The sequence below is a fragment of the Mchenga conophoros genome, linkage group LG19, assembly GCF_057382185.1.
Source record: "Mchenga conophoros isolate Kocher_MC1m ecotype Shallow Benthic linkage group LG19, M_conophoros_male_GT1.1, whole genome shotgun sequence".
Taxonomy (NCBI): Eukaryota; Metazoa; Chordata; class Actinopteri; order Cichliformes; family Cichlidae; genus Mchenga; species Mchenga conophoros.
Genome location: NC_140544.1, coordinates 23,888,326 through 23,901,790, shown reverse-complemented (window position 1 = coordinate 23,901,790; position 13,465 = coordinate 23,888,326). Strand labels below are relative to the sequence as shown.

General features: G+C 41.8%; 1 protein-coding gene across 1 annotated transcript; it reads left to right on the top strand.

The window, feature by feature from the left end:
* Positions 1–524: 524 nt before the first annotated feature.
* lbh (LBH regulator of WNT signaling pathway) lies at positions 525–8,275 on the top strand. Its single transcript, XM_085257574.1, has 3 exons — positions 525–795; positions 5,205–5,307; positions 7,907–8,275. The coding sequence occupies exons 1-3, from the start codon at positions 767–769 to the stop codon at positions 8,126–8,128; spliced, it is 354 nt and encodes a 117-aa protein (XP_085113700.1). The 5' UTR covers positions 525–766; the 3' UTR covers positions 8,129–8,275.
* The last annotated feature ends 5,190 nt before the right edge of the window (positions 8,276–13,465 follow it).

Genomic DNA, 13,465 nt, shown 5'->3' with positions numbered 1-13,465 from the left:
TGAAGGTCGACTATGTGATATTGACCAAAAACACAGAATAAGCATGGTGAGGTCATGGAAAACAAAATCCGCTGACAATAATTTGATAATAATCTGTGGTCATCTTGTGCTTGCATTCTATGATATAACACAGTAAAGGCTTGCAAAATAAATAAATAAATACCATCCTGCGTTGTTGCCGAAGTCTACAGACATTGACTTGCCCTTGGAATATATTTATGAATGAGCCTTTCTTTCCTCCTCATTTGGATAAATGTCACGAATAAACTAGCGGGCGAATTGGAGTGCTTTTGTCATTCAAGGGGAGGTAAGGCTGTCATTTAGTTGCCTTAGAGACTGCAAATCATCGCGCAGCATCTCTTCGCCCGTCCCCAATGAGCGGGTTCAGCCGCGTTTGCCGTCATCAGGGCTGGAGGCTGGATGAGCTCCAGTCAGCCTGTGCTCTGATTGGCTCTTGTCGTTAATGAGCTGCCATTGAGGATTTTTGGCTCGTGCTGAGGAGAGGTGTGTCTCTGGCTGCTCGAGTACACGCCTCTCGCATAAATGCTCCGCCACAGCTGTGGATCTGATCAGACGCACCAATTTGAAGGGCAGGCTTTCGAGACTTCGCTGAACAGTGACTTTCGCTTTGCGTGAGCATCCCGTTTTGCTTTTGTGGTAGACAAAGAGAAAAAATAAATAAATACATACATAAATAAATAAAAGTAAAGAGAAGTAAGCGGCAGCAATTAGATCCCCCAGCAGAAGTGACAGCAGCTGTGAATTCATGTCTGTATTTTCACCGCAGATATACTGGTGAGTACTCTGTTTTCCGTTCGTACCTGTTTATGTGTGTGCTTTTGTTTATGCATTTTAAAAATCGTAACTAATTATATGTCAGGCGCTGGATTTCTCGGCATTGCACCTGACAGACAAGAACAATGAAGGATTTAGTTGTTTCGTTTAGATTGGTGATTTCCCTTAAAATCAGCCACCCTATTTTTGTTGCTACACCCACTCATGTTTCCTTTGAGATTTTCTGTGGGGTGTTGCCCCTGAAATTGGAAATGTCACAGCACTCAGATTGGAAAACGAGAATATTGTAGGTCTCGGTCTTAAAAGAAAAAAATCAAATGGTTACCAGGATATTCGGTAGGTTTAGGTACTGCTCCATGCGCCAGTTTAGAAAGGTGCATTAGTCTCACTGTGCTGTCATCATTTTCAGCTTATTTCAGTCCATTTGACAGTAAATGTAAGTTGATCTCTTCTCACTTTCATGCCATTTTTGGAAGCTCGGAACAAATAGGCTTACTTTGCTGTATGTGAATGTAATAGGACCTTTGCTTTCAGTTTTTGGTCTTAAATACTGAACGTGCAAAAAGAGAAGTGCGCCCTATCTATTACTAATATCTGTTATCAGTGTTACATTTTCCATAGCCGGCAATCAGTAGCCTACCATGACTCCATAATTCACTCTTTGATGGAGGAATAAGGAATGTGTCTTTGTTTGTTCGGGCATTTTTAATTCTCTTCTGTCAAATATTTTCCTTTCTTTACAGAGGATATGCAAGCTGCTTTGAAAAAAATGGTTTTGCGAGCACTGTTAAAACCTCAGTAGGCCTCTGTTTGTCTCTACCAGGAAGTTCAAAATCGACCTCTTTGTTTTAACCACACGTTGCTTTCTCGCCTGAGCTTACTTACAGTAGGCTTGCGCTTCTGTCAGAAACCTTCACTTCTTTAGTTTTATCAGAGTGGTGTAACTGTTTCAGAGTGCGAAACAAGATTGTTATGCTGCACTGAAGTCTTTGCCTTTCTCTGTGCCAACAAGAGGACATTTCTCTCCCAAAATGCCATCATCTTGTATAAAATACTACATCACATATAAAGAGAAAAATGTCTTCCATTGGTTGAGTTTCTCAAACTATTCAATATGAGTAAGCACTTGGCAACAGTGTAAAGAGATAATTTTCCACATACATCGCAGAGGACACTGATATATGATGTGTTTTCAGTGATGGTCAGCCCACAGGAATCTGGATTCAACTCATTTGTTCCTGCTCACTTCTGAGGGTCCTACTCATTGAGCCCCGCATACCTGCAGAGCTGGGTGACTTGGGTGGTGGAAAGCACAGCACTTGGCACTGAACCTCATCAGCTTTGCTCTGTGTTTGCCACATTGCATTAGATTTATGATCGTCGTAGTAGTAGTAAGGACTAGCAGGGGTGTTCAGAGGGGAAACAATGTTAATAATGCAAGTTGCACATTCCTCTTGTGGTGTGAGATTGTTGCAAAGACCATTTGGGCTCCAGTCAGCGTCACTACAGAGAAGCAAGGAACTAGCATGGAGCTAGCCTCTTTGTAGTTCAGGGACAGGTGAATAAAACAACCGTCACATTTGTTTAACAAGCAGACTCAGTTTTTGTTCACGTTTTGAAAAGGAAGATTTTTGACAGCAGTTGGAAAGGCTTTCCTGTAGAAACCCAAAGAAGTTCATGTCGTTTGTATGTGAAAAGGCTCCAGCGTAAGGTCAGCGTTGTTAGGAATAAGTAGAGCAGATTTGGTACAGCAAGCGCTTTAAAGAGCTATGCTTGAACCCAGCAATCAACTAATTAACTGAATTGCTCTAAACTTTGGACATATGGTCAAGAACATATTGGACCGTAGTGGCCTCGTGATGGTACTGGCTATCTATCTGTGGCCTGGCTCGCTGAGGCATTAGGAAGCTGGCAGGACCAGGTATGCATTAGGCTGACTGGGTCAAGAGGTAAGAGATTAAGTGCCATCTGCACCACCAGCCTCACCGATTAATCATTGAGATCATGTATCTTTAATGTGTTTCTTGCTTACAGAAATAGGCGGTCTGTTCCTTAACTCTGTTAAGGTCACATGTAAGCGTGCGAGTTGCGGTCATGCTGAATGCATCTAATCTATACCACTTGGTTGCTTGGATAACTCCTGCGTCCTCTTTGAGAGGGGCATGTCGTCGATCCCTCCCTGACACCTGAAGCAGTAATTCCAGGACTATTTGTGCATGTTTGTTTCCTCCCAGGTTGACTTGTTACTCGTGCACCCCTACTTCCTCCTCATTGTGCCCCTTTGTGTTTTATTAGGCTGATGTTCTGTTATTCTTAGCTGAGCAGGATGTTTATAGATCCCCGAACAGAAATATGACTGGCAAGTCCTAAGTGTTTATCTTTCTTTTCCTTCTCTCCCTCCCTTTCCCCTCTTCTCCTCCTGCTCAGGTCTTCACTGTCATCCTTCTGTCTCCACCTCTGCTGTTTTTGCATGTCTGCCTCACGCTCCTCTGAACCCCACTCAGCGATGATATTAGTTAAAGAATAACCTGAGCTGACTTTTTTTTTCCCATCCTAAACCTTGCATATCCCTCAAGCCTCCTCGGTTTATTTCTGGATATCCAGCTATTGTTTCTGGCCAGTCGTCTCACTAGCGCAGAAAAGGTTACTTAACAGTGATTCAGACGGAAGCTTTTTAATTTTAACATTTTCAGAGCCATTGTACACCCTGCTATGATGGCAGTCTTTCTTCCTGAAACAACAAGAGGTTGTGTATATTTAGGGATGGAAAAATTGATTATTTCTATGCCCCAGGGGTTAAAGATCTCGGTCTTATATCTCATGATTCAGTCCCCCTTGTTAATAATCCCATCTTAATTTAGGCTACATAGAAACTGCAGTATGTGTATAGGTACATGTGTTACATTCAAAAGTTGACGGTACTGATTAAAGGTTCAGATACACAAAGCGGAGACCTAGAAATCCTGGGTTGTACCAGGGGTCAGTGAATGATCTGAGTGCTGTTCTAGCCTGTGGCTCTCTTAACTTTTTAATGTTAGTTCTTGTGGGTTGGTGTCATCTTGACAATTTCTCAAACAAAAACAAAGGTCAACAATAAAAATCTTCCATTCAAACATCGAGGTTGAAGCAATGCAGAGGGGATTGTCAGGACGCTGTGCTTTGAATGAGTCATGCATGGAGATAATAAGGCAGAACAGTACTTTACGCAGAAATTCCACATAATATATTCCATGTAATGGCAGATGAAGTGAAAGTGAGGGTTTGACAGATTTGTTTGTAGAGAGACTTCAGTTTTTTTCCCCTTATCAATATATATTTATTTCTTTAATAAAATATGTCTCTGTCAGAGAATTCAGCAGATCCTTAAAAAAGAAAAGTTATACCATAATACCATTTTCACCAAAGCCTACCTTTTAAAAAAATATAATTTTCATGCTTCTGATGCATCTAAAAATAAACCCTCCGTCTGAATTTCTGATTTAAAGTAGGTTAAGTGAAGCCCACACATCTTGTCCCAAAAAATAAATAAATAAGCAAGCCCATCAAACTGGATAATGTGAGCATGTGAGTGAGCTTCTTGGCATGCTCTATTTTCTTTGTCCTTTTTAGCCAGTGACCACACAAACCACAAGCCTGTGGCCACTGACCACTAGGCACCAGGCTTTAAATAGAGAGCGTGAGAAGGCCGCTCAGCATCTTGTCTCAAGACAGCATCTATGCGAGTCTTGGGACCTGCTTTAAGCGTTACTGCGACAATGCTGGATAGTGAATGCACTGAGCTTGGATAAACAACCTCTTGCTACTTTCATCTAAAATGGAAAGTTTGGCCAAGCTTTGATGGAACTGAGTGCATCAAGTTCCTCCCCAGTCAAATACCACAGCACGCCCCCAGCACACTCTCACAATGACTGTTCTCTGGTTGCTAGCGCAAGAGCACATCACTCTGTATTGAGAAACGGCCACCTTATGCAAGCCGCATCATGAGCTCTGCAGCTTTGCAGTGCATTAGCAAAGCAGACGGACTGGATGCGTGTTGTGTTGTGGTGGAGATGTGCAGAGTATAAACAAAACTGTCAAACATCAGCAGGGAAATAGATCAACCATAACTTTCAGACCTGGGCTGCAAATAGATGGTTTGATAAGTGTTTCTCTCTCTCTCATTGGCATGCTTGTGTTAGTTATTATAGCCTTTGAACTTTTATCCGTTTATCTTCACTGTATACAGTCTGCGCAGTAGTATGCCATACAAAATACACGGGGATTACATTATTATTGATTAGAAACATTTGGATAATTCAACACTATAAATCTTCTTAGTGTTTTTATTTTCTCTGCAGATGCCGGGCAACTGTGCTATGATCGTCACTGTGTCTAATCACATTGCTTGTCTTCTTCTTTCAACCCTACAGTCCAGTGTTTGTGCCCAGCCGAGATATGACTGAGGTGATGATCAACAGCACCCCCATGGAGGACATGAGGCTCAGCCCCAGCAAGGACAGACTCTCCTTCCAGGTAGGACACACGTGCATGCATGACAGATAAACAGCACTTCCTTCCAAATTCCCAGCCTGTGCATTTTTATGCAGCATTGTCATTTCATATCTGCTTTTATCCATTTATTATCTTGAATCTGAGTATCATCTAATGATATAGTGATTATTTTCTTTCTTCCATCATTACGAGCGAAGCAAATATTAGAATTATTACAGATAAAAATCTGTGTTTTAAGATAAAGCAAGAATGCCCACCTAGATACTGAGATTACGATGCTAAGAAAGCATTATAGCTAAATTGCACAGCCCTTGTGCTGTTTCTTTCTTTAAAATTCTAATATGTAATGGAAAGGACATTGCAGATTATAGTTGTTACAGCCTAAAAGTCTGTCTATCCGACTGACTTGTCCGAGGTCTGCACATTCAAATTATCCGAGGTCCGTCACAAAAATAAACCCTCAACAGATTAGTGTTTTTAAAAGCAGCTATCAGGTGGTCTTGACAAGTTGTAGCCAAAGGCTTTGTTTTGCTGTCAGCTGAGCAGGGTCATCTTAGAAATGAAATTATTTGAATATGCAGCTGCTTCATTATTTTACTGTCTAAAAATTAAAAGGCTTTCTGTCAATACTCTACGGGAGGGAAATTAACATGAAGATGGAATACTTATCAAAGAGGTCATCTCCTGTTAAGTTCATTTTGATCATTTAAAACTTCATTATAGTGTCAAACTGTGTGTTTGGTGCATTTATAAACCGTATAGAGCTGTGTGTGAAGACTATGACTCAGAGAGGATGTAGACTGACCTAGAGGAAAAGGCCCACTTCCCCTCCACTCAATTCACACCACAGCTGTGAGTCTGTCTGAGAGGGGCCAAGAGAAAAGGAGGGTGCCAGTGTGTCACTCCCTCACTCTTTCTATCCTTATCCTGCCCAATGTCCCAGGATCTCCTTAGAGAAGCCCTGTATGAACTGGTGATGCTCCATCAGTAGCTTCCTCTATTATGAGTTCCTAGGACTTTGACTCTAGTAACCATGGCCATGAAATCCCAGATGCTATTACAAAAGCTACTAAAATAAATATGAGCTATGATACTAGATGGTGAAAACTGAGTAGATGTTGACTTTCTGAATTATCACAAGGCAATGTCATGATTCACAACTAACCACGCTAGAAGAGCTTAAAATAGCCTACATTGTTCCTGGGTGATGTGTCTTCACTTCCTGTCATTGGAAGTGAAAGTGATTACATGTTTTAGCTAGGGGTCCGAAGGCAAGGTCACTCACTGCCCAACTCCCCTTGGTGCTGACGCACAGTGAGGATTAGCGATGCTGGCCAGAAATGCAGATCGACTCAAGCATTACACATAAATACGGATCTGCGTGCACACATAATTACATGGCATTTACTTGGCACAGTTTGTTATGCACCTGGGTTTGAAGAATGTAAAACAAAAATGACTAATGGACACGTACAACCTTTTATAACCTGGGAGATTTTCCTCGTTTGCTTTCTTAGCTCTTTTTCCTCCCTTCTCATCTGTCTCCTATGGAATTCATGGAGACTTGGACACAGCTGGATCTCCTCTATCTCTTGTCTCACTTTCTCTCCTGCCCCATCTAATGCTTTCTTTCCACTCGGCTCTATGCCCAGACAGCGACATCGCCCCCCTTTACCCCACCCCCAAATGTCTAGGAATGAAATATGCAGGTCTAAAAATATTCATCCACTTTATCCAAACAACAGCAAAAAAGAGGGGGGGAAAAAATGCTGTTCTTGGACCAGGAGTGGCAGGCTTTTTTCCCCTGGGCCATTCCTCCTGTTTCTGAGAACAGAGAAAGTCTGAGGTTGATGTCAAATCTTGCCAGGACAGGGAATGCGTGTAATCTCTGTTGTCAGTCTGTCTCTCATGCCCTTCAGTTCAGATCCAAATATTTTAGTGTGACACTCCACATTTATCAGCATACATGGATTTGCAGATAACGCAACAGATTTCGTGTTCTTTCCGAGGAGATTTTTGACTTTACATCCACAGAAGTGTTCAATATTCAAAAGCTGACTGTTACAGGGATAGGTTTCCTAATTATGCACAAATCATGTCGCAGTGAAATTTTACTTTTTTTTAACTCTTGGTTTAAAATGTTATGATTATGCTATTGTATAATCCTCAGAGTTGCGGGTGACGCTCATAAGCGGCTATGAGCTGCTTGGCACAATTCCTTCCAAGACATTGAGATTAAACATGAGGCAGCATTTATCCTAAGTCCTGCTAGAGATGCCTCATTTACCCATACAGACCCTTGTGCAGCATCTATGCAGAAAGCTGGTATAACTGAAGGAATGTGGGTTGGGTAAGCACAGGTATGCCACTGGGATTTTAATCAACCCGTTCCTATCGCAGATGTTTAGTCTTCGCATCACTTCCTCCTTCGTTGCAGCCCTATAGTGGTGCCTGCAACACTTGCACAAGATTCAAGTTAAGTTGTAGGAATCCAAAAGTCTTGCTTACAAATAACTTTTTTGGGGGGGGATAGCTGACGCTCCACTACATTTCAGAGCCCAACTAGTATCCCCGTTCAGCTAATGACAGATGAATAACCATTTGTGTATTTTCTCTACAGATATTCCCAGACCCCTCGGATTTTGACCGTTGCTGTAAGCTCAAAGATCGCCTCCCATCCATTGTGGTTGAGCCGACAGAAGGAGAAGTTGAGAGCGGGGAGCTTCGCTGGCCTCCAGAGGAGTTTTTGGTCAGTGAGGAGGAGGAGGAGGACGAAGAGGAAGAAGAGGAACAGAATAGCAGCATTCAAAATGGACAGCCAGCACAGAACTCGCAGCACTAGAGGCTGTGTTATAGCACCCATACACTCTTTCTTCTTTCTGATGGACTGTCCCGTTTCATACACTGGTTATACTTCACATCAGCACTCCAGTTCACTCAACTGACAGATGCCGTCTCGTTTCCCATGACACCAAAAAAGAAAAACAAATCCCTCCATGCGAGAAGCAATATGCACACATAAACACACTTTTATGACATCGTAACGTATCCTCCTGGACTGCAAATCAATCAAAAACAGACTTGGAAGAGATCAGACAATGCACACCTCTAACCTTCACCTACTTCTTACCACCGTGTGTGTCTCGGCCCAGACCAGATGTCCTGTTGGACAGCGGCAGCTCAGTGCTCCATGGACAGGTCTCGCACTGCAGGATGTTACTACTGCTCTGTACCTAACTTCAAAATGGCTGGCGTCATGACCCCAGAGGCTTCCTACTTGTATGCAGAACTATTGTGGTACCCGTGGGAATTATTGTACAGTACACTGTCAATGTTTGTGTTCAGAATCTGGTTTGCTATGTTATTATTATTATTGTAATTGCCACTGCTGTAGACTTGTCTGTTCTGGAGAAGCTGAAACTTTGTGACTTGTCTGTTGAATGGGTTTTGTGCAAAATGTTGTTGGGAATGTTTTAGTTTTGGGAGGGGTTTTTTTTGGGGGGGGGGGGTGTCCTTCACTGTCAGCCACTCGCATTTAAAGAAATTAAAAAAATAAATGGGGGGGGGGGGGGGAAGAAGTGTTATGAAAATCAGAGGTGAAAAATGGTATGCATGATAAATATATGTGGGACGTCTTCATTTTCCCCAGTTATGTACCAAAGTCAAGTTATGCTATGATCCCCCCTCATGACACTGGCCTCCTGAAAGCCTTATGATGGACAGTATTTTGATGATGCAGCAAAATGATCTGACTGAGAACAAAAAGTGTCACCGACAGGCTGCTGTTCAAAGAGAAAAGCTGAATAAGGATGGGAAATGTTAAATTTTGAAAAGCACTTAATAAAGCAATGCACAGACCCAATGAAGGATATGTAAATACTTGTTCCTAGTGAGCCGACTCCCGAGGCCTTGTAGTGCACTGATCGTCTTTTTTTTTTTTTTTTTTTTTTTTTCTTGATTTCTTTCTAACTTTTTAGAAAGACAAAGTCTGAGATTCACTCTGAGCTGTACACATTTGATTGTCTTTCCCAGTCTTCCTCTTTTGTTTTTTGTTTTGGTTTTTTTTTTTTTTTTTTTTTTTTTTTTAAAACAGCCATACTTTTGAAGCAACACCATGAAGTACAGGTTGTAGAGAATTCGCACCGTGGGCCACAGTTTGCAGAAGTAATCTTTGTTCACGTCGCTCTTGGAACTCCTGATGTTTGCCAAACGCTGTTAATATTGTTACTGGTTCTCTGGTAGTAATGTCAGTTTATTTGCCTACAGTGTTTCTGTGTTCTTCTCCACTCAGTCATCATGACTTGGTGTATGTGGGGTCAGTTTCTAACTGTTGTAGAAGCATGTCTGAGATATTGTCTTTGTATTTTCTCATTTTGTGGCATTAGGGCTGTGTACAGAACATCTCTCTCCTGTCACCTGCAGGTCCCACATTGTTTTTGTAAAGCTCAGGGAGATAAGCCGCCATCTTTCTCTTGTTTTTTTTGTTTGTTTGTTTTTTTCCCTATTATTTTTGTATTTAGACCACTCTTCTCAGTGACTATTACAAAGGCTGTAAATAAACATTTGAATTTGCTATCCAGCTGTGTGAGTCTGACTTCCATGTTTACAGTACAAGTTAATGGCTGTTTTTAGAGGGGTAGTCCTCCAGCACATTTGAAGTATCTTCCAAGAGACTTTACTTCAGTGTTTACTTACATTCTCTATCTTAACCCCCCCCCCCCCCCCCCTCTCTATTCACTTCACCTGCAATGGTTAGAGAAAAGCGGTATTACTTCCTGCTTCGCATCTTTCGCATACAGAATCTCTTTCTCTCTCTCTACGAAAACAGATGCATGTATCAAATATATGTGTGTGTGTGTATATATAGAAGCGAGAGCAGGCCGCATGTTACTTCCTGTCTACAGCTTGCACACAGTGTTACACCTAGTATAAGCAAAACCTCATTCCTGAACACTGAACCGACTTCATTTTAAGTTCTTTAAAAATGTATTTATTTTTTTAAATGGTACGTTTAAAATAAGGTGGTGCTATCCAGCAGTATAAAGAACGATGGGTTTCCCTGCCAGTTTTTTTTGAAAGACTTCACCATTTTCTGCAAAATTAAGGATAGAACGCTGTCTTACCCCGAGGAAGCAGCTCCTCAAGCACTACTCATAAACACTCTCCAGAATGAAACGAGACTAATAAAATGTGGTTGAGTGGAAAAGCTGTAACCGGGAACTGGGGGGGGGGAGTTAAGGGACTAAGCAAAAAGCTTTCTGATCACTGTTACAATGGAAACTTCACAGGTGATTTGCTGCCATGTGCTCTATTTGTGACCCTCGAGGTCAGCTTGGATTGCCTGGTACTGGGAATAGTTCATAAGAGTTGCTGCAGTAGGCCCTTTGGGGGCCAAGGGCCTCATATACTGGCCAAGGTGGTACTCTTGGGGCCTTAGGGTCACTTCCTGGAAATGGAACAATGAAAGGTCATTCTGTCCCGCTTCCTTCTTCCTGGAAAAAAATGGAACATAAAGAGTTATTAATACCCCCCAGCTGATAATGGTGGTCGGCTGCAGAATGTGTGTGTCTGGCCCAGGAAGCCGCCACGTCTGGTTTTGAATAGACTAGAAAATGAATGTCCTTTGTGACATTCTTAATAGCTGTTTCTTGATCTCAGTGGAAAAAGTCATGAGATCATGGAAAGAAGAAATTACAAGAAGTTAGAAAAGGATAACTACAGCCCTTGGGGAAGCTGACTGAACTTGCATCCAGCTACGCAATCATATGACGTCAGCCAGAGACCTCTGAACTCCACGGCGTCCGTCAAATATTGCTGAAGAAAGCAATATACGTCAGGTTTAATAAAGAAAGGTCCTGTGTTTCCGAGGTTAAGGGAGATATGAAAGCGGGCCCTCCAGCATCTTTCCATGGAACTTTGACATTTTAAGCAGTTCTTATTTTCAGCTCTTTTTCGTCAGTCACTTTGGAGCTGATTAACTCAGTAAAGAACCTTTGAAGTTAGACTTTTTGCAACCCTGCAAACTGTATTTGTTTTTCCCCCTTTAAACCTAACTCTGAAAACCAAACTGAGACAAGCAAATGGCAGAACAATAAAGTTATAATACCCTCATCAGGACAAGTTAAGATCTGACTGCAGAAATGTTTATCCGTAACACCCTAAAATGTTCCTTGAAACAAGTTCAAGCTGTTTCCTCATTCGTGTTTTTTTTTTAATAATGCTGAAAAGTAAGAAAGTGAAAAGACAGGACTTAACACCATTTGCATCAGATTTTTTTGTTGTGTTGCAAAGCCACTGTGAATTAAACCTATCACTAAGGACTTCTACAGCACACCAACATTTTGCTATCTGAAAAAACAGTGAAAATTCAGCTCCAACTTACTCAGTTATGTTGTTTTTAGGTAAATTAAAGTAAATGTTTCCCAAAATGTGCATCATTTCTAAGCATACTTTTCTATTAAATTTAACTGTGGCCTGTATGAATTTAACTAGATTCATCTCATATTCAGTCAAAGTTTCTTCACACTGTAAATCTTTTTTGCTAACTGTAGCGTTTGTGGTCAGAGGTGACAGCATTCATTTTGTAAGATGACTGCTTGGTCAGAGTCACTGAGAACCCTGTGACATGGGGGGGGGGGGGGGGGGGGGGGGGGAGTGTGTCTCGCACACCATTGTTGGCATGAGATGCAGTATCTTTAAAAGTGTGTGAGAGCGTGTGCGCCTGGCTGTGTATTAAAACTGCTGTCAGAGTCCTCCGAGTGAAGTCACTGATAGCTCTTCTAGCTCATTCTTGGAATTCTTTCCAATGGAAACAATCCCATCGCTGATCCCGGTGTGTCAGCAGAGTCTGACCTGCCAACCCCTGAATTCGCCTCGACTCCCAGCTATAGTCCACATTAACACTGTTTCACTATCACTCCTCTGCGCATAAACTCACAAGAACCCCTTTTTATTTCCTAAAACATATCATTAAACAAAACGCTTACCCTTGATGCAACTTTAGATTTTTCCCTTTTTGCTCCACTTTGATTGTTTTCTTGTTCTTTCACTATCCCATACTTTTAATCTATTCTGTTGTTCCAACAACATTCCCATACTTACACAACAGTAGAAATGCTCTCTGCATTCCCACACTTCAGGTTTTGTTTCATTATAAACAGTTCCCTTGCTATTTTAGTGCTACAACCTTACTCTGTAAGCCACTGAGTTTTATTCTTTGTGTTCATGCATAACTGTGCCTCTGTGTTTGTGCGAAGCTTGCAAAGGGGTGCAGGGGCTTGAAGGTTTTATGTACAACTGTGTCTGTTATTATGAGCACCATGTGCGTAAGGGAAAGATTCTTTTCCCATGGTTCCTCAAGTGTGAGAAGAAAGTAGAGCTCTCAGGACATGAAGCAAAAACTCAGATAGTTATTTATAACCTGTCTGGAGTCGACCTACCAAGCGTAGACACATATCTGGCACTGTTTGCGAGGGAAGAGTTAGAATAAGATACATGGAGAGGGATGCAAACAAGAAGGGGGGACTAAAAGATTAAGGAGTCAGGGGGGTAAAATGAAGGATGATGAGGAGGGAGAGCATAATGACACCTGCGCCTTGACATTGCTAAATCATAGGTCAAAGAACTTTCGTCTCTCTTGGTGGCCAATCTAAATAAGGCTCAGTGAGATAAGGTAAAAGGCAACCATAGTAAAAGTGACACCTGTGATTTTGTTCAGCGCCATTATTGCCCAATAAAATGTAACCAATGTACTTTCCAAATTACACTACAGCATTGATACATGTGATAAACCAATCGAGAACAAAACACCACAAATTGCTATTTGAAACAAATCCTGCATCCCTGCAAAGATAACCGGACTCAAACATGCGCAACTCTGCAAATCCGCTCTCTGAAACTCATCAGACAAGACATAATGCAACAGTTGGATGCACAGCTAAAAGCCCAGAGGACTGATGAGTCAGAGCACCCCAGGACTGAGCTCTCTGTTTAACAGTGATGCAAGGTGCATCTCAGTTTAAAGCTTTTAAAGCTTTGATCAATACAAGACCGCTGGCGTCCACTTTGTGTCGGAGTTTTGTGCGTTAATGTGCTAAGCCACAGGCTGCTGCTATTCCGTAGAGATCAGAGTGGAAAAAGTGAGGACAGAGAGACGGGGACATGGAGTTAAACAGACAGA

What these genes read in the sequence shown, in the direction of transcription:
- lbh (XM_085257574.1), top strand. Translation starts at nt 767, where the DNA reads ATGTCTGTATTTTCACCGCAGATATACTG. An exon ending in TTTTCACCGCAGATATACTG is followed by an intron (nt 796 to 5,204) that starts GTGAGTACTCTG and finishes TCAACCCTACAG; the next exon opens with TCCAGTGTTTGTGCCCAGCC. An exon ending in AGGACAGACTCTCCTTCCAG is followed by an intron (nt 5,308 to 7,906) that starts GTAGGACACACG and finishes TTTTCTCTACAG; the next exon opens with ATATTCCCAGACCCCTCGGA.